Below are 22,510 nucleotides of genomic sequence, written 5' to 3' on the forward strand. Positions count from 1 at the left end.
GATCCCTTTGTACCTCCTTGTTCTTCACCTCCGTCCTCCTCCCTTCTTCCTCCTCTCCATCTCTTTTCTTCCCTCTTTCCTTTTCTTCTCTCCTCTCCTCCTCTGAACAGTCTCCATACTGACCTTTTCTTTACCTCCACTAATGTGCATGTGAGTAATATCTTTCATTAGTACCGATCTGTGTGTGAGTGTGTCACAGTCATGCGGTGATGCTCCATCTTCCCAGAGCAGCAGAGGCCCTCTGGGGACGCTGGGCAGGGGGATAGAGACATGCTGCACTTGCTAGTCGTGTGTGTGTGTGTGTGTGTGTGTGTGTGTGTGTGTACAGGGGGAAGGGGATTTCTATCAGTGCAGGAATTTTCTCTTCGAGGATTGGATCTTTGGGGATTTGGAGGTGTGTGTGTGTGTGTGTGTGTGTATGTGTGTGTGTGTGTGTGCGTGTGTGTGTAATGCGTAGCTGGGTATACCCGTGTAAATTAATAGGTCCCAGGTGAATTGCTGAATTGGGGAAATAGGAAAGGTGGTGTTATTTTGGATGGAGGACGGCTTTGTGGTGCTGTCATATATATATATATATATATATATATATATATATATATTTACCTCGATCTCTTTGTTACTGTCTCTGTCTTTCTTCTCAGAGAAAAGCATTAAAACAGAGAATTACCCCCCATTGATTGGCCACCGATCATACTGGCCGAATAGTAGCTGATCTGTGATCAGGCAATTTCTTCTGCCTGGTCAAATCATGTTGGTTAATTATCCAGTTTTGCCATTTAACAGTAATTGAATTTACTTTTTTAATAGAGAATAAGCCCATTGTTCTTTAAACGGCCTCGCTGTTTTTAATTTTAAAATTGCCGGGAGCGTGGCACCCAGAGAGGCTTGATCATTTAATTTTGCTTCCCTCACAGACAGAGCGTCTTGACAGTTTGATTATTGTACTCATTCACACTTTTAAATCTGTTAATAAGCACTGACAGCTCACCTACATTAAATTCTGAAATCAAATTTATGAATTTCATAGGCTGTGATCAGAAACTGTTTAATGTATTGAACAGAGGACGTAGCCCATTCCGCCTCAGTGAAAAGCTTTTTTTTTTTTTTTTTTTTCACGTGCTGCAGGTTTCAGAAGGTTAGCAGCTCAGTTTATTGAGCACATGTTAACATGAAATGTGTGTGGATTAAAAACTAAACAACGATTTATTTCCTTTAATAGTCAAGGTAAACCTGGCAGCACCACGCAGCCAGAAAAACAATCTGTTAACCACAGCGTAATATTAAAAATACATCAATTATATAGATTTAATAGATAGATAGATAGATAGATAGACAGATAGAAAGCTAGATCTGTTGTAGTAGCATGACATCATACTCTTCCTCCATCACTCTCTGTCTCTCCCTCTATCTCTCTCCACTGATGGCCTGTTAAATAGAGTGTAATTAGCTACTGAGCCAACAACAGAGCCTCAGGACAATGCTCATAAATCAGCTGTGTGTGTGTGTGTGTGTTTGTGTACGTGTGTGTGTGTGTTTGTGTGTGTGTTTTTCACTCGAGTATCTCAGTATTCATGCTGAAGAGTCACATGAAGGCATTTGCCGTGTTGTGAGGGAGACAAGTGAGGCGATGGGAGAACAAAGCAGCAGCGTGTTAGATGCTGGACTGTCTGTGACCCGTGGTGCTTTTTAACCAGAGAGACGGGCAGAGGGATCAATACACGCGAAGAGGAGTGATGGAAGAATGCGAGGTGTGGAGAAAATAAAAGGTGTGGAGGGATGGTTCGGATCTACGGAGGCAGGGAGGAAGAGAGGGAAAGATGGAAGGAGGAGTGCCAGTGTGAGCAGGACTGAGGAGCAGAGGGTGAAAACAAGGAGATGTAGAAATGGTAGAGCAATGAATGAATGCACTGAAGAAAGGAGAAAAGAAGAAAGGAGCTGTGTGTGTGTGTGTGTGGGGGGGGGGGGGGGGGTTATAGATGGTTGGAAGGTTGGATGGAAAACAAGAGCCCTTCATTTTAGAGTAAGATTGCAATGGATCCACTTGACCAAATCCCATGCCACTTGTCATTAAACGCTATTGTGTGTGTGTGTGTGTGTGTGTGTGTGTGTGTGTGTGTGTGTGTGTGTGAGTGGCACACAAATGGAGTTTGGGGCGGGGGCAGTGCCTCCACCCCTGACCCCCAGAGACCTAAATTGACCTAAATTGCTTTTGAACATGTAGAAAGCAAATGTATGTCATCTATGTATTTATTCATTTATGTGTTTATTTATACAATTATACCATATTTAACTATTTTTAATAAAACAATAGACGTGAGCTCCAGGTCTGTTCATATGGACTGCCTAGTTATTGGAGATAGATCGTGCTCATATGTGATTGGTGGACATTTAGAGCCCCTGAGACCTGACCTGTCCTGCCTGCAGAGCTCCATTTGTTTTTTTTAAACTAACATATTACTATTTCTAAAGATGCACTTTGCCAATTTGCTGGGGATTTATTTAAGTGAGAGCCTGTAAACTCAACTTACAAAAAAAAAAGTGGAATAAACAATTGAATGGCCATGTTTTTTGGCAGTTGAGTCTAAATGGTCCTCATTTAAACTGCCGCTCTGCAATTTCGCGTACTGCACCTTTAAAATTTGATAACGTTGCCGGATACGATAACATGATAAAAGATCGTTCTATGGCTCGGCTCACACACAGTATAAATGCAATTAATATAGCCTGGTGGAGCTTTGTCTCATGCGCATACGCATGTATACGCACACACATGCGCGCACACACACACACACACACTCGTACAGAGGCACATTCACACACAAATCTCCTGGGAGAGCTAGTCAAACGGTGAATCGCTCAGTCGTTCTATGGGTCACTGAGTCCACATCTCTCTTCTCTCTCCTCTCTGTACTGTCCTCACTCTCTTCCATCTCTCTCTCTCTCTCTCTCTCTCTCTCTCTCTCTCTCTCTCTCTCTCTCTCTCTCTTTCCTATAAGCTGCGGCAGTTAATTGAAAGCCAGTGGTGTGAGAATATAGCTCTTTGACAGAGAGTATGCCAGGGTACAAGGTCTTCTCTTTCCCCCTCTCTCTCTCTCTCTCTCTCCCTCTCTCTCTCTCTCTCTCTCTCTCTCTCTCTCTCTCTCTCTCTCTCTCTCTCTCTCTCTCTCTCTCTCTTTCTCTCTCTCTCTGTTCCTGCGGATGTATGTGAGGATACATTTAAAGACAACAGAACAAGAATCGTTTCCAGTGTCGTTTTACAAGTCTACTATTGAATCATTGTTAAACATTACAGCCATTGTGTATGTGAGCCAGATTATCTATAAGTCTGTCATAAAAAGGCTTTCATGTTTTGGCCTCTTGCTTCTCAGAGAGGGGATTAAATTGTTGCTGAATTGTGTTGCTATTAATGACAGTAAATCACTGGACTGAATTATATCTTTAAATTTACCATCCCTGAATTTCTTGTGAGACCACCCTTCTCTTTTCTCCTCTTCCTTCTTCCTGCTCAGCATTTATTCTTCTGAGTGTGTATATCAAAAACTGTATAAAATAAATGGATGTACCTGCTGGTTTCTGAACTGCCTTTTTGAAGCCATGAGTTTCCCCTCACGGTCTTGGACATCTTGTAAGTTTTTGGAAAATATTTGTAAAACCTGAATTTGCATGCAACCCAGGAAGGTGCATTTTTAATCAGTGTTAGTGTCGGCATATATCATGTGAAATTGGGCCGGCTGACAGGCTAATTAAAAAAAAGTAAACTTTCAAAAATAAAGGGGGTCTGTACAGTTGAAAAATATTACCTCATGGTAAGGTAAACAGTGAAACGTCTTAAAAACCAACACGTCCTCCAGCCCATATGACCACATAGGAGATTTGTTCCTACCCCCTAACATGACCTACAGGAGCATTTCCTAAATTAGCGCCCCCTACCAGTGCCTGGAGATAGAATAGAATAGAATAGAATAGCCTTTGCTGTCATTGCACTACAAGTAGTTCCAATGAAATTGCAGGTTTTGACCTATATATTTAAAGAAATAGAAAAAAGATCTCAAAGAAATATAAAAGTCATAGAGTTAGTTAAAAACAATATAATAAATATAAGGCAGTGCTTAGAAAGTGACAGTGTGCCAGTTATTGTCCAAGTGTCCATTTATAGCACAGGCTGTGGTGCACGTGTCAAAACAGCAGGAGTTTGGCTAAGTTTAGGCACCAAAAATACTGAGTTAGGATAAGAATGAGCGTAAGGTTAGATGACCTTTGTGGTCATGGTGACACTAACAAAAACAAATACTGGACTTGCTTCATGTGGAAATTGAATGCCACTTTCTGATTTGCCAGTCCTGTGTAGGGGTGATCCATCCACCTCCCCAAATACCCTAACACATCACATTGTTGTTGTTTACATGCTCAATACAGGTTCCTTTAAAATGTAATTCTAGACTGGAATAAGCTGCTTGTACAGGACTGGTGGACGACAAACATACCCTTCTTTTCACCCTCTAAATGGAGCCATAATTTTCAAAATGAACATCATGCCACATTTAAAACGACTTTGAGCTAGTTATGGAGACCATAACGTCATGGGGAAAAATGTTTAATGAGCTAATAAAATAATGAAAGAGGTGGAGTTATTTCTTGCCATTGATTTCCATGCATTTGGACTGTTGTTGCAGCCGGTATACTCGCCACCTGCTGGTCACTGAGAAAAACTGCACCTGACAACACCCACCCCGGCTTCAACACTCAGCTGCGGTGGCTGCCCGCTGGTTTATATGAAAACAAGCACTGCTGTATATTGTTTTGAGTGCTTCTATTGAAACAATCAGTCTCTCCCTCCTCCACCCACTCTTCCACAATTACAAGGCAATTATATGACTAATTGCCTCTTAACCTGCTGCTGGATTCTGTCCACAGTCTCTCCTGCCAAGTGTTTGGAGGGCCACAAATATAACACAGAGATAGTATGTGCCCAACATTATTTAGAAGAATGCATGAATTTTCCCGTGACAGTCATGATGGTAAAAGAGAGAGAGAGAGCGAGAGAGAGAGAGAGTTGGAGAGAAGTAGACGGAGAGAGTGATAGTGCTTGGTAATAATTGCCTCTTCTCCTCTGTGAGATCCTTTCATGTAGGTTTTACCATGAAGTCAATCTGTCATTTCTGCCAGGGAGGGAAGCAAGAGAGGGAGGGAGGGACGGAGGGCAAAAAAGTAAGAGGTGAAGTGAAGTACCATTGTGCAGGAGAGGAGGCAGAACTGGCTCTGCTGAAGTGAGGAACGAGGGTGAGGAGAACAGCAGGAGAAGGTGGTAAAATACAAAGTTGGAGATGAAGACGGAGCCACTGAATGCAGAACAGAGGAGAGCATTTATGCATAAATATTTTTTTGTGGCGCTTCGAGCAGAACGCCGCAGCTAGACAGCAAACGCACCACACCCCATCCAGATGTCGCTACATATGTAAACATCATCATGTGTGTGTGTGTGTGTGTGTGTGTGTGTGTATTTATGCGGAAAGTCGTGCTGGGCGTGTAATGCAGTTGCAATTAGTAATTATCGGTGGTTGCTCTGCGGTTAACTGGAAGGATGTAATTATATACTGTGTTTGTGTGCATGTGTGCTGTGTCCTTCCTGCTCTTTCCCAAACCCTCATATTTATCTGTTTCAGCTGTCTACAGTATAAAGTCTGTTTTTGATTGATTGATTGATTGATTGATTGATTGTTTGGCTTCCCTCCTTCCCTCTTCTGTCCTCCCGCATGCCAGAGCTGCACAGAAGTTGAATCTATCATCCAAGAAGAAGAAACAGAAGACCGCGGCCATGGTTGCAGCCCCGGTGACATCATCATCGTCGTCATGTGACCCCCCTCTGTTCCCCACTAATTTCAGCTCTGCCCTGCTGACGGCCCCGCCCCCCCGCACCACCCTGCCTCCTCCGTGCAGCCAATAAGATCAAAGATACCCCCGGGCTTGGCAAGGTAAGGGATGAACTCAACTCCAACCCATTGTATGGTATATTTTCAAATTTTTGCTGTTAGGCTGGGTCTAATAATTAATAGAAAAACTGTTTTTACCAACAGAGCAGCCGTCAAAAGTCACAAAAGTCCCGATTCAGTTCTTTGGATCGCTGTTAATTCTTACTTTGAGTTGGTTCTCCGTCAGTGTGCTCCTTCTAGAGCAAAAGCTTTACAGCCGCTCATCCATTTGGCATGTCATCTCTGTTTTTCTGTTTTGTTTTGCAAGTTTTAAACAAAATGAAAAGGTGGGACAAAACAGCAGGTTAATACATGGATGGATGGATGTGGATTGGAGGAGGATTTGTTTGCTGGTTTAACACACAATAATGACTAAGTTATCTCTTCAGTCAAATGATACATAATAATAATAATTTTGTCATAAATACCCTTGTTACACGCCACAGCTGGGTGGACAGTTGGTCCATAAGGACGGCATATTTAAGGGACTTTACTCTCAATTGACCTGCATTCATTTTACATGCCCTTTCAAAATCAATTAGCTGTATCTTTGGCAGTTATGTCTAGTGCTGCCGGTGGTGAAAACAGTATTGAAATGGAGGGAAGAAATGAAATCACTTCTTCACGTATAAGGAGACGTGACTGCTGGGTAGTGGCAGGTGGCCTTACCCAATAAAATTCTCACCTTTGCAGCATGTATTTTGTCTCAGGTAAGAGCGTCTCATACATTGCACTCTGCAAGATGAACAATAACATTACAGCTCCCTGCTTGAGTGGCACATCTGCGTTGGCTATAGGTTTACCAGCTAATTAGATAAACACCACAGTGTTGCTGTACCATGCAAATCCACTAGAATAAAATACAACTTTATTGTCCAACCAAGGCAGGAAAATTGTCTCTGGTCTAACAAAAATACAAATGAAAACAGGGTTCATCAACCCTCAAGTGAAATAGTGAAATTCATCAGTGTTTTTATACACTTTCAGGGATTCACTGGCATCTAGATGAGTGGTTGTGATTAAAACATTTGTATATATCAGAAAATGAGAGACTGGGAAGTTTATCTGTAGGCTTTATTGGTATTAGTGAGGCTTTTAGTAGGAGAAGTCACATCCTCTGAGGACCTCAGCCTTTTTCAAAACACCTTTTCTTTGCTCAAAGTGTGTCGCGACGTTTGCTTTTTCATGTTTGCTCTTTAAATATTCTGTGGTTTGGTGGTAGGCTTTTGGAGAGGCACCTATCCAGCGGAGAAATGACTCGTGAACACAGATTACAGGCGAAAGCATGAACAGTTCCGTATTTATACAAGTGTGGAAGAGGGAGTGGGGATTGAAACAAACTGAAGATCATTGTGAGCAGAGGTCTGTGCACCTGAGGGGAAGGTGGTGGTGGGATGGTGGTGGGGGGGTGGGGGTGTCAGAGGACGGTATAAACAGGGAGTTAGGGTCCACAGTCCAATCAGTGTCTTGTCACTTGGTGTCAGGTCTGTTTGCAGCCCGTTGTTCCCCAGGGGGATTCACTTAATCAGAGGTCAGGAGACGAGCAGAGGTCAGCACAGTGAGCACCCACCCGTTTATCCAGGGAGCTCCAAAAACACACCGAGATCTGTTTTCGTAATAGCCGTTCGCTCTTAACCGCCTGGGAGAATCGGTTTGCTCACTTTCCTCGCAGCCAACTTCGTCTCAGCTGACTGATTTGCGCCGGCCGGCTTAAGTCTGGAGCTCCCTGACTGCTGATCCGCTGCAGCCGGGTCCTCTTCGCCACCAAAATATAAAATATCTTCCGTGCCACATCGTGTCCACTTGTTTCCTGTGTCAGACAGAGCGCTGTCCTTGGTGCTGAAACCCAGAGGAGCCATTTTTCAAATCATGAAAAGCTCTATTTAAATCTCTTTTGTATTTATGCTGTTTAGTTTATGCTGAAGGTGAATCTTGGCAGGCTTCTATCAGAATTGAGCATGAGTATTTATATATATATATATATATATATATATATATATATATATATATGGATGAGTCATTTGCATTTTATTGTAGGGTCTGTTTGTGCTCTGTTGCAGGTTTGTTGTTGATTGGTCTGTCTTGGCTGATCAAGCCTCAGAGTGCCTGGTGAAAAATAGCATGTATTCAGCTTTTCTGAATACATGCTTTGTTCTTATTTCAAACCTTTAGCTAAACAGGAATGTCAAAACATGTGTCTTCTCCCATTTAAAATGTAATTTCTAAGTAGGATAGAGAGAGCAAGTGATACATTTTGCATGTCATGCCAGAGGAGATTATTTCCTCAGTCCTGTATAAATAGAAATCTGATTAGTATTTTAGCCCTGCTGGTTGAGTGGACAGTGGGAATTTAAAATTTGGAGGGTTCCTGTTTTATTTTCTGCTATGATGATTCCTTTTACACTTTTTTTTCCCCCAAACATAGAAAAGTGGGGTAGAGCTGACAATGATCCAAATTACAATCAGACAACACTTTAGCTGTCTTGGTGCCAGTGGTGGGCGGTGCAGTCGTGCTGACTCGGCAGCAGAAATGCATTTGCAAATGGAAATGGTGGCCCTGGTTGAGTAATGTAACTTCAATATGAAATCAGTCTAAAGGAAAAAAAAAAAGTTGATTACCCACATCTGTGTGTTGCTCTTGCCTGCTTTCTGGCTGTATCTCTTCTTCATTTCTTTCTTTCTCTCTTTAAAGGCCCCATGGCCTGAAAAATGCAATTTTCGTTGTTTTTGCGTGATAGGGAAGGTCTTGGGGCCACATAAATGCATTACACCTGTGATAAATGGAGAAGTGCACACAGCCCGTTTTTTGAAACTCTCCCTGTAAAACGAGCGGATTGCACTTCCGTTAACTGATGATGTCATGAGGACGGTGACTCCGCCCACAGCCCGCCTCCGCTCCCTGGCCAACAAGCTCACAAGCTAGTGAACTTAGCCAGTACCCCTCCGCTCCCCAGGCAACAAGCTCACAACATATTTAGTCCAGTCATTTTATGAAAAAACCCAGGACAAATTGCAAGAGAAGCAAACTCAACTGATTTTGTATCCTCAGTTTGTCCTGAGTGAGGGGAAAAAAGTCCCAAGAAATCCCATTGGTGGAAAGTTTTGAAAATCACCTATTTATGACTACATATTACCAAAAAAACACTGTTTTAGCACACAGGGGAAAGGGATCAAAATTTTACTTTCAGATATCACTATAAAAATTCACAAGATGATTACACACACAAAGACAAGAAAAAAAGTCAATTACCAGTTCTTTGAATTATGCTGTTTACACATGCATATCACACATTATCTGATTTGATATGCGCTAATAAGGAATATGAGGAATAAATGCCAGAACAGATATTTAAACAGTGGATTAAAAGGTTACTATATATATTAACCTTTTAATTCACTGTTATATAGTAACCTTTTAATTCAAGGTTACTATATATATAGTAACCTTTTAATTTACTGTTTAAATGTCTCTTCTGGCATTTATTCCTTATATTCCTTATTAGCGCATATCAAATCAGATAATGTGTGATATGCATGTGTAAACAGCATAATTCAAAGAACTGGTAATTGACTTTTTTTCTTGTCTTTGTGTGTGTAATCATCTTGTGAATTTTTATAGTGATATCTGAAAGTAAAATTTTGAACCCCTTTCCCGTGTCTTAAAAACAGTGTTTTTTGGTAATATGTGGTCATAAATAGGTGATTTTCAAAACTTTCCACCAATGGGATTTCTTGGGACTTTTTTCCCCTCACTCAGGACAAACTGAGGATACAAAATCAGTTGAGTTTGCTTCTCTTGCAATTTGTCCTAGGTTGACCCCAGTTTTGGCCTAAAATTACTGGACTAATTTAACGAACATAACTTACCATTCTGAAACATCCTGTAATAAATGGATTTGAGGTGGTTCGGTGTCTCCTGCCGTCTGTGGTTCGGGATCGGAGTCGGGCTCAAACACGTGCGGTCGTATAACATCACGCTCAGCGGTTGCCATGACAATCATACATAAGATGATAATTCCTGTTTACCAGTGAGCACCAATGAGCTCCGTTGAGCAACGTAGGTTTCAGTTACTTGCTTGTGATTGGCCCGACCATATGTCACTCAGAAAACAGTCAGCCAATCAGTGGAGAGGGATTCTGATTCTCTATTCTGATTGGCTAAATGAACCATGCTGCCAGAGCTCCGGATAAAGGCAAGAGAGAGGAGCTGTGAAACTATATTTATCAGACCACAGGTACTACATCATGCAGGGATATCAACAGTTAAAATAAAACCCTGGAAAAGTGTACACCATGGGGCCTTTAAGATATCGTACTATTTTTTTTAGTCCAGTCATTTTATGAAAAAACCCAGGACAAATTGCAAGAGAAGCAAACTCAACTGATTTTGGATCCTCAGTTTGTCCTGAGTGAGGGAAAAAAAGTCCCAAGTAATCCCATTGGTGGAAAGTTTTGAAAATCACCTATATATGACCATATAATACCAAAAAACACCCTTTTTAACACACAGGGGAAAGAGGTTCAAAATTTTACTTTCAGATATCACTATAAAAATTCACAAGTTGATCACACCCACAAAGACAAGAAAAAAAGTCAATTACAAGTTCTTTGAATTATTCTGTTTACACATGCATATCACACATTATCTGATTTGATATGCGCTAATAAGGAATATAAGGAATAAATGCCAGAACAGATATTTAAACAGTGAATTAAAAGGTTACTATATAAAATGACATGATTTGTATCGTGATCAATCATCATGATGGCAAAAACTAGGATAATAAAGCCCAGTGTGAAAATAACCACAAGTATCCTCTAATGAATTAAGCAAGCCAATGCTCCATCCAGTGAAAGACACCATGTATATTTACTCATTTTATAAAACTTGCTCATTGTTGCTGGACATTTTGTATAACTGGAAAAAAAGTGTTGATTTTACAATTCAGTTTCATTTCATTCATACATTTGTAGTCACGTTTTCTGGGGTTGAGCGCTGGAATGTTCCCTCAAATATGAAGCTGTTCCTCTCTGTCATGACCTTGTCTGGTTCATCGGTGTGTGTGTATGTGTGTGTGTGTGTGTGTGTGTGTGTGTGTCACCACTGCGCCACCATACCGAAATGTAGCCTAATGGTTACCACGGTAACGCAGCTCTGGCTGACAAAAGTCATCTGTCACCGTTGCCAGCGGTTGATGAAACACGTGTGTGTGTGTGTGTGTGTGTGTGTTGGAGTGGAAAGCATGCTTCTCAAGTGTGTGCAATATTGATCGTCCATGTAATGAGTTTTTAGTGCCCCCTCCTCCACATTTTGAGTGCTAGGCTCTCTTACTCAGTCTGTGTGTGAGTGTGTCTGTGTCTGCGTGTGTGTGTGTGTGTGTGTGTGTGTGTGTGTGTGTGTGTGTCCTTATTACTAGAAAATAAATGTCTATGGAGTACAAAATCAACCAGACATCAAGCAGCTCTGTCCATTACTGTACATAGAGACATGGACCCCACATGATTCCTGTGTGTTTGTAATGCAAGTGATTTACTATTGAGCATGCAGCTGTAAACTGTGTGTGTATATGCACACACACACACACACACACACACACACACACACACAAAATGTTATTTGGGGAAATGACTTTGAATGGCACAAATGTTTAGTCTTTTCCTGCAGCTCTGCTATCCTTACATAATTTTTAAGATTTGGAAAAATAAATAAAATGCTTCACAAAATGCTGTTGACGCCTTTTCCACATCACTGTGGTTTAGAGTCTGTCTCATGATCTTTACTGCTCGTTTAGGTCTTGTCACTTTTCATAGCATGCTGGCAAACAGGCCTAAAGCAAAAACCGACATTAAAAATAAATGATAAAAACATACAAGTTGTTCCTAAATGGCCAAGAAAATCATACAACACAGACACAAAATAACCAATAACTTACAAATTATTATATATTGAAATTAGACTTAAGACCTGCCTAAGCAGAGATTTGTGTATCATCGGGTTAGGGTTAGGGTTAGGGTAACCTCAGAAAGACACAGCAGTGTGTGAGTACAGAGAGATCATGTTTTTTCAGTCTCAGGCCTTGAATGGCCTTGAAAGTACTTGAAAATGAGCTAAACTTAAATCAAAGCAAGTCAAGTATGTTACCCAAAGTATTCAGAAGGCCACACTGACCTCTGGCCTGCAATCAGAGCTTAACACCCAGAGGAGGAGACGGATGTTTGCGTTGATGCAGACTTGACTTGATGCAAGGTCACGAGTGAACATCAGGCTTATGAGGTCTAATTTAGAGCAAAATGCTGGTTTTGTCTTGTCAACATTTGAATCACTGAATTACCCCAAACAAGATCTTGAAAGTCAGAAAATCTTTGAATTTGAATTGAATGTGGGAGTCCTGGTTTTTTTTATGTGAGCATCACATTGTATTCCAGTGAAAGATCCATTCATCACTGTCAGTGTTTTTCCCAAAGAAAAGAAAAAAAAAAAAACATTTCCTCTCCTCCTTCTCCTGGGTCTTTGAGCTTCTTACTCCATATGGGCATGACAGATGCCTCCTCAGTTGTCTGGGAGATAGATACAGTATGCACTCACACACTTACACACGCTCTCATATGCACATGTATAAAGTACATGGACACACACACACACTCATATACACTGCAGAAACCTATTTTCTAAACTTTAAGGGAAAATTCCAGCCCTAAAACACATTAACGCTGTTTAAAAACAGTGATTTGGCGATTTACCTTGTGTTGCTGTTTGCCATTTTGCTGTTTGATGATGTTTTTTTGTTGTTGTTGTTGTTGTTGTTGTTTAATCCACTGACATCACCAGGAGCTATTCTCAGCACAACTACAATGTTGATTAATACGATAAAAATGTGAACAAATTCCAGTTCACTTTGTTCATATGCTGCTTTTGTTTTTCTTGCTTTGTTTTTCTGCTACGTGCTCTACCAGTGGGTGAGCCAGTGGGACGCCCCAACAGTTGTCTGGTTTGAAACTAATTTTGCAAAGGGGCGCTCCAGACGGGGTGGGGGTGGGAGGGGTCCATATGCTTACGGCTCGGCTATGGCAAAAACTGCTTTAGAGGTCCTCAATGGGTGGAAGATGAGGGTGCCATTACACCGATGAATTACCAAGTTATGGCCACTACACTTTAATCAATCACCCACATGGAATGAGCCGTGTTATTGCAAAGGTGAAAGCAACAGTTTTTTTTTTTTTTTTTTTTTTTAAGTCTGGGTCAGGTATACTCTGAAAATGACTTATGTTCAGTATCAAATTGTTTGCAGATGATGTCATACTTGCACACTGACCAGTAGGTTAAAGTGGTGGGATTGAAACATAATTTTAAAATGATAACGCATACATGTTGTATTGTAACCATTTCTAAATGATTACATGATGTACTGAAGTAGGCGTATACCAATTGCTAGGCGCACACAACCATGATAATAACCATGATAGCTGACTGACAGCTGTGACGACCAATAGGAAACTGATCAACGTGAACGACAGATAGACTGAGTAAAGCTGGACTTTTTTTTAACCACAGTGGCTCGGTGGTGAGGCGTTACGATGCTGTTTTGCTTTATTTGTCTTCACCCAGACCCCATTTCCCCTCTGTTACACTGATAATTTTTTTTTTTTTAATGTGTGCATGTTTTTTATGTGTGCATGTTTTTTCTTTTATGCTGTGCGGGCAGTGCATTTTACATTATTTTATTCTAGTAAAATTATAATTGTATTATTATTTTATTTTATTTTATTATTTTATTTCAATATTTTTATATATTTTATTTATTCTATCCTATTTTGTTTTATTATTATTATTATTATTATTATTATTATTATTATTATTTTACTTTATTTGATTTTATTTTAATTGATCTTATCTTATTTTATCGTGTTATCCTACTGTGTTTTTTACCTTTTTATTCTGCTTCTATTGTGTTATCTTGTGGTGTGTTATCTTGCTGTGCAGCACTTTGGAAAACCTTGTGTTTGTTAAAATTGTGCTATATAAATAAAGTGGATTGGATTGGATTGGATAATCTTAGACCTTCTCATAACATGCAAAGTGGGGTCTGATGTCCTAGGTAAAGACTCAACCCCTACCCCCTGTAGCTTGTAGCTGAAGGACCACCAGCCTGTCGAGGGCGCTCTGAAACGAGGGATAGGGCCAAGAGAGGGGAATTAGGATTGGTCCTTACAGAAGCTGTGGGGTGTGGGTCTATTTTTTCATGTTTGGATCCAGCACCCTAAATGCAGCATCTTAAATGTGCATCAGTTTTATTGTTTCACTTTTTAAAGTTGCCTCCACGGTAGAGATGCAAAAGAAAAGAGATGAGATGTAAGAAAAGCTTTTAGGGGAATTTGAATGTTGTTGATGTTGGAAGAGCTCAAGCTGGAAAAAAAGAAGAAACTTGAGGGGGAGGAAAGGGATGGAGGAGGAGGAGAAATGGTACAGAGGCAGGGAGATACAGTATTCTGGCATTTGCAGCATAACAAGGCTCCCCTGTGAAATCAATTGGAGCTCACCAAGACCTAATCACACACACACACACACACACACACACACACACTCACACACACACACACACATACACATAGCACAGCACAGCACACATCACACACATCTGGAAAGGAACTGGCTGTGGTGACATTTCTACAGTAAAAATGTCACCTGCAGTGGAGAGGAGGGGGGGGGCTTGTCCCTGCTGAAATGGCATTTGCACACATCCACACACCTGCATACACACACACACACACACACACACTCACATTCATCGGATTATACAATGAAAGATGTCAAGGAGCAGGAAAAAAACCCTTAGTGGCACATGTAAGATGTCCTGTAAAATGTAGAGGTGTGCGTGCATGTGTGTGTGTGTGTATGTGTGTGTGTGCGTGTTGGGGGAGGGCTGTGTATGTTAATGTTCCCCTCCGTGTTAATAATATGGCAGATAGCAGATTGAGTCATCACATTCAAAGCCAAGGGAAATCAGCTTACATAGGTCAGATTTAACCGCTGTGTGTGTACGCGCATGTGTATGTGTTTGTGCATGCATGCATGTGTGTGTGTGTGTGTGTGTGTGTGTGGATAGAAAGAGAGCGAGCATGAGAGAGAGAGTGAGGGAGTTCTGCCTTGATCCATGGAGGGATGTCAAATTAAATGGAATCCCCCAGTAGATCAGTGTGAGTGGCGTCCGTGCATGAAGCCCCCCCCCGGCAGACGTGTTGGTACGCTCCTGCTCACCTTAATCAAATCAGCCGGCTGGGAGCCTTCCACTCAGGCCACAGATTACAGGGGAGATGTGTATCAGTGAAGGAAATTAAGCTGTGTGTATGTGTGTGTGTGTGTGTGTGTGTGAGTGTGTGTCTTATCACTTAGCATACCTAAAGTCACCGGGAGACAGAAATCCCTCCAGCTAGCTACAACACAGAGCTTTTGATATGGATGCCGGCGGATGAAAGCCAAAGATAATCGAAGTTGTTTGGTATTCCAGGAATCAAATGCAAACAGATTTCACGATGCAAGTGAGGAAGAAAAGGCGCCAATGTTTCTGATTACATTCGTCCGGCTGTGCGTTTCGAAATGATCGGTTCTCGAAATTGAATCGGGTTTATTGGCTGCAGGGTCATGAAGGCGTATCAGCTCCAGTCAAACAGACTGAGACATGAGATGTTAAGGTCACCGCCCAGCTTCTTATTGTCTCAGCAAGCGAAGCACATTTCACTCATGGTGTTTGTATATACTGAGTACACAATGTAGTTATATGTTGCAAAGTGCATCTCCCAGTTTCCCCAATACCTGATCATCCTTCGATACAATATATTTATAAACTGATAAACTGATTTATAAACTGATAAACTGATTTATAAACTGATAAACTGATAATTGTTTGAATAAATGGAAAGGAGGCACTGTTTTTGTGTCCCTTTTTTTGTTTTGTTTTGTTTTGTTTTTAACCACCCCTATTAATTATGGATTAGCTTTATTCTTAATTCTCTACCATGTGTTCTTAAATTGTTTCTCAATGCCCTTGCTTTTTTTAAATTAATTATTTTTATTATTACATAGCTTTTTTTTTTATTAATTATTTTTACTATTATTATTATTATTAATTTCCTCTTTTTTTCTTGTTTGCTGTTTGTTATTTTACCTCCCTGTGCCTCTGTGTTATTCGCTCATGCCCCCTTTGTTATTCAAATTGAAAATGAAAATCATATTTTGGTAAAAAAAATCTATATATATATATATATATATATATATCCTTGGATACAATATAACAGATCATAATAAATAGTAATATGGTAATATTAAGCACACCCTGTCTCCCCTCTCCTTTTCTAAAAGGCGTGCAGGAGCTTGGCTGTTTACACCAGAATGTATTTCTCTGCATCGGTTAAACTCATTTCCTCTCTCTTCCTGTCTGTCTGTCTCTCTCGTTCACTGTCTCTCTCTCTCTCTCCATTGCCACTTTCTCAGTTTAGACACAACTGACACAGCTGTCAAATGTGTGGTAATAAGTAGGTAATTTAATGGTTAAGTCTGCGTGGTTGGACTGAGTTCTTGCAGCTCCAGACATGAGCCTGTTTTGACAGTAAACTGTGTTTTTCCATTGGAGATGGAAGTAATTGGAGGAGAGACCTGCCAATGAGGAAACCATGCAGACTGTAGTCGTGTTTTCTGTTGACCGTTCAGAAACAGCAGTGATTCCGTGTCTAACAAATATATTGGATGGGCAGATTATGAAATATCATCAAAATGTGGGAGGAAATCAGGGGAAATGAAACCCGAGGAAAACAGCCAGAGAAGGAGCAGGAGAATCAGAGGAGTTGGCAGCGTGGAGCCCGGCGTTACTCCTCACTGCTGAGTGGCACTTTAAGACTGTGAGAGTTTTACTCATCTCTTTCATCTCTGCAGCCAGCATATCACACACACACCCATGCACATATGCACACACACACACACACACACACACACACACACATGCGCACGTGCACGCACATGCACACTCACATCTCGACTTGACCTTGGGGGAAAATGATACCATGACAGCTAATCAATTTTTAATAGCAGCTAAGATTCCTCATAGGCCACAGGCTGTGTGTGTGTGTGTGTGTGTGTGTGTGTGTGTACCCACACACATATATGCACACAAGTGTGTTTTCCATGGACATTTGCATGTCTTCATGCCTATCTGTGTGTCAGCATGTTCTTCCCTTTGTGTCTTTGTGCCCTTGTGTTGCAGTATCACAGTATGCATATATGTGTGTGTGTGTGTGTGTGCGTGCGTGCACATGTGTGCATATTACTGTAGCTAAATGAGTAAGTGACTGTATTATGGGAATCCAATAGCCACTTTGTTCCACTGTGTAGTTGAAATATTAGACTAATACTGTTAGTATTGGCAGGGCTGGGGAGTATTTTACTGAGATAGATGAGTACACACACACACACACACACACACACACACACATACACACACTCTCTCTCTCTCTCTCTCTCTCTCTCTCTCTCTCTCTCTCCCACACGCACACACACACACAAACACTGATAGACAGAAACAATCACCAGTAGCATTTATGCCCTTCCTTCTGTCTGTTCCCGTGCAGCTCATTTTTTACGTGTGTGTGTGTGTGTGTTGATGTGTGTATCAGTTTGTGTGCACACTTTCCAACTTTAAAATTTTTTGCAAACTTGTCACGATTCAGGATTTTAATCTAGATTTTTCTTGTTTTTCACTAAACAAACAAACAAAAACACTTACAAGACGTAATTCAAACATTTTCCATTTGCGTTTTCCGTATTAAAATGAAAAGAACAAAAAAACAAAAACAATGAATGAGACCGTGTTAACTAGTCTAAATTTTTTTCACATATAAACATAATAGTCTGCTCTTTCATGAGGGTTTTTTGGTGAAATGCTGTCGTGAATGATGAGCAGTAAATATGTTCAGGGCTTTTATTGTGGAAAGCTAAAGCTGCTGTAGATGATGCTGGAAGTCGTCTCTCTTCAGCACATGGAGCCGCCGTGTTGTTATTTTATGTCGTCCACATAAATTACAAACTACTGGATGAACTGTTGAATCCCAAAATCTCAATTTTAGGATAATTTTAAAATGATTTAATTGATTGATCGCCCAGCTCTAATTGCAGGTCGTATGAAGTTCAGTCTGGCTGATAAAATCTGCAGCAGCTATCTTACTAATACTAATTAGCTACCTGCAGACTGACTAATAGTCTCACCACTGTTTAGGATTTTTTTTTATTTGACCTAAAAAGATGGACCTTGACTCTTGATTGGTCTGAATTCCCAGCGTCGGTCTGAAGATGATTGCACTTTTCATGATAATGATGAGGAGTTTTACTTTCATTTCTGCTGTGTTGACTGTGTTTTTTGTACCAGGAGTGAGAAGAGAACTGAGGTCCTTTTGTTTTCAGTGAAGTCCAAACATTGGACCAATGCAGCGTGGACAAGTGGATTTAAATTTTAAAAAATATTTCATGTTTATTATTGTTACGCAATGTCTGTGGCAGGGGCTGTCGGCTGAATGAAATGGATAACACACACACACACACACACACACACACACACACCACAGTTCTAAAGCTATCCATTACTCCTAATTGAAAACAGCCTACATGGATCTTATCATTGTGTAAACTGAGTTGTAATGAATAAATGGGTTAAAATTAGAATTGATCCCGAGCCTGAATTCGCTATTCCCATATGGTATTTGTATTTATTTGTATGTATGAGCACGGATGTGTGTGTGTGTGTGTGTGTGTAAACCCGTATTTATACCCAGTATATTCATGTGTGTGTTTGCATGTGTTAATAAGCTCCTCGCAGCTTGAAACAGTCTTTGTGAACCAATTAGAGCTCAGTCTGATACTGATATTGATTTCCCAGCCAATAGTAATGAAGCGCTGCTGTGAGGGGCTATCGAACGAGCCTCTTCCAGCTCGGGAATGTTTGTTGCCATTTAGCTGAATTCCTTTATCTAAGAGGTCTGAATGGCTTCATTGTGCCTTAATGTGGTGTATAAAGAGCAGGGAACAGAAAGCTTTGTATCCCAGAGTGCATGGGAAACAAAACAAAGTACAAAAACAGCTGCTAAATGTTTTAAAATGTTGAACTGTGATGGCAGCCTGGATGCTGGAGATGTGGGCCAACATCTGCCATCAAGGACTTTTTTTTTTTTTTTTTTTTTTTTTTTTTACCAACTTTTTGACTGCAGTTCTGCTTGATGGCCACAAAGTGACAATGCTCTCTAAAGTCAGATGTGCGGCTCCACAATTTTTTCAAATGCGTTGACCTACCTGTCTGTTTTTTTTTGTTGTTGTTGCACCCTGAGACTGATATAGGAAGCAAAGCTGGATATCCGGTCATTTCCATTTCCTCACATCTGCATGCACTTTCCCCACATCGGCCTTGCAGTTGCATAAATAAATCCTTGTGGAAACCACTTGTTGAGGCCCGGCTGATGCTGGCGTGCTGCGGCAAACCGCGGATACATCATTCATGTCAAACAACGTCCTGTTTGATGGATTTTGTCGGCGTTGTGTCTGCTTCATCACAGTTTGGGGTGCCGCCAGTGAGTTAGCCACGCACAGCAAGCGTTACAGGCTCATGTCTCAGTTTTGCTTAACAAGGGAACAACATCTGATTTTGTCTCCTCCTCCTCTCCTCCTCAGATTTTAACAGACTATGAGGTGACTAATGGTATGAATGTGATGCAGGTCACTGCCGGGAAAGAGCACCGCCACTCGGCAAACCATTAAACCCTAATTGAAGGTTAAAACGTAATGTCCAAGTGTCAAAGCAATAATAACATCAGATCCGGTGGAAGTGAGAAACAGTCACTTGATGCATATTAATATGGAGAAAAGGAGTGAAATCTCACCTCACACCTGGACACACACACACATACACTACTGCAGAGCATATAAATGTCTTTGTAAAGAAAGAAAAAACACACACTGTTCACACAGGGCTCACCATCTCTCTCTCTCTCTCTCTCTCTCTCTCTCTGTCCCTCTCCATAATCTCTGTTTCACTCCTGATCGCTCGGCTCGTAGCATTAGCATTCACAGCGGCGTGAAGCGCGCGAGAAAAAAAGGGAACGTGAAGAACGGATAATGGGGAGAGGCTGTGATTTGTCTTGTCGTTTTTTTTTTTTTTTTTTTACGAGGACGGGAGAAGAAGAAGAAGAAAGAGAGAAGAGGGAGAAGGGACAAAGAGAAGATGGAGAGAAATGGCGTGAGATTGAGCAATAGCGTTTTTTTCAAAGGGAAGGAGAGCACGAGGGGATGTCGATATGTGTTGAGGAAGGAGGGGAAAAAAAGAAAAGAAAGTCGGCAGAGGAAGGAAGGTGTGTGGGGGAAAGAGGAAGAAAGAGAGCCGGCTTGAGAGTGAAGGACGGAGGGAGAGAGAGTGCTAAATAAAGCGAGAGAGAGAGAGGTGAGGAAAGAGGGCAAGAGTGCCGTGAGATCTCTGTGGGAGTGTTGTGTGTCGGGGGAGCTGTTTGGTACAGACCTCTCCCTCCATCCCTCTCCCTCTCTCTCTCCCTCCATCCGTCTCTCTCGAAAACAAACAGCCGGACAAATCTTTAATTCTCCCTCTCTCGTTAGCCCCCGCTCCCGCCCCCCCGCCGTGTTTCGGTCTTTCTCATTGAACAGAACAAAGAGTCCATTAACAATGTGGACTTTCTGTGTTCTCCCATGCACATGTGGCTCTCTGCCGCTTGTATCGATTCACCAGTGGAACTAGGCCAAGCATCCTTTGAGAATATCATACATATCGCACACACACACACACACACACACACACACACACTCACCAATAAGCCAAAATACATACATAAATACATACATACAAAAGCTGACATTTTAAAAGCCGTGGCCCGCTGCTGTAGCATTCAGGCCTGTTGTGATGGACTGATTCATTCCCTCAGTGGGAACGGAAAATGGCACCACATAAAAATGGCGTAACCCCGGCTTTGATACATCACTTTGGGATTTTTTTGTTTTTTTGTTTTTTAACCGTCACCGTAGACTCTTGACTATTGATTGTGAATAAAAGGAGAGGGGAAGAGTGGTTAATGGCCCCGTTTATGCCTCTTGCCGCCTCGCACGCCCTCGATATTTTGAAAACGGGACAGGTAACAGCAGTATGGGCCAGTTTATATGTCTTGCCATTAGCCATGTGCGCACACACACATACACATACACACACACACACACACTTAACATCTCACACTCTCAGAGGAAGAGGAAATGGGCTCTCCGGGGGGAGGACTTTATGAGTTACGCCTTGTAAAGCGTGCAATGGTAAAATCCTTCCCCCTCAGGCTCTTCCTGATGTGATGGGCTCTTTTATTGGGGTCAGGAGCCGGCGGAGCACCGGATCATAGTGTGAGAGAGAGACTCTGTGTGTGTGTGTGTGTGCGTGTGTGTTAGTGAGCGTGTGCGTGTTTGTGTGTGTATGTGTGTGTGTGTGTGTATTTTGCAAGGGGATCTTTTTTTAAGACCAAGTGTTGACCTGACATTAAGCCTTAGTATCCCAGGTTGCCAAGGTTACTCATTTATTGTATTCAGGTGACGTCCCAGCATACACACACACACACACACACACACACACACACACACATGCACTTACATGCACAGACATGCACACACTCAAACCCATTCTCAGCATATTTAAATATGCGTGTGCCTCTTCACCTTCATATAAGAAAAGCATTAAAATAAACAACCTCTCTCTCATACTCATTCTCCCTCTCTCTCTCTCTCTCTCTCTCTCTCTCTCTCTCTCTTACACACACACACACACACACACACACACACAAACACACACACTTTATTGAACCAAGTGTATTAGATGGCCTATGGTCATTTAATGATGCAACCAAAGGAAAGCCTGTTAATGTGTTGTATTAAGTGTATGTGTGTGTGCATGCTTGTGTGCATGTGTGTGTGCGTGTGTGTGCGTGCGTGTGTGTGTGTGTGTGTGTGAAAGAGAGGCAGAGAGAAACGCACAAACACGCGCGTGCACGTGCACGCACGCACGCACGCACGCACACACACACACACACACACACATGCATGCATGCACGTGCACACACACAGTGTGATTGAGTGTAACATGGATTGAGCTCTAATAATTTTCCTGCTTGCCTTCATGCTTTTACATGACAGGGTGTGTTTGCTGCAAGCTGGCTTTTCAGCCCTTTTTTATTTAATTTAATTTAATTTTTCTACAATATACGTCTCATCTAAGCTTTCCTCATACAGCGACTTCTCACATTCGCTCAGTAGGCATGACATCACCGTGACATGCCTGTGGCTTTTTGCTTCAAGGCCCTGAAATAATTTATAGCAAATAATTTGTAGCAAAAAAAACGAAAAAAAAAAAAAGATGCAAATTCAAAACCTTGCTTTAAGTTTTATGTAGTTCACTGATATTACGTAACAGCACAAGAATGCAGTGGAATTTGCTAGAAGAAATAAAGTTCACACACATTTTGAAATT

At 41.4% G+C, this 22,510-nt stretch overlaps 1 protein-coding gene across 1 annotated transcript in view; it reads left to right on the plus strand.

The window, feature by feature from the left end:
• The window catches only part of kif26ba (kinesin family member 26Ba), a 124,543-nt gene that overhangs the window by 59,510 nt on the left and 42,523 nt on the right, over positions 1-22,510 (plus strand). Inside the window, 2 exon segments of the mRNA XM_030048162.1 lie at positions 5,761-5,905; positions 5,907-5,972. Of these exon segments, the coding sequence (XP_029904022.1) occupies positions 5,761-5,905; positions 5,907-5,972 (211 nt within the window).

Source organism: Myripristis murdjan, chromosome 3, assembly GCF_902150065.1.
Source record: "Myripristis murdjan chromosome 3, fMyrMur1.1, whole genome shotgun sequence".
Lineage (NCBI taxonomy): Eukaryota > Metazoa > Chordata > Actinopteri > Holocentriformes > Holocentridae > Myripristis > Myripristis murdjan.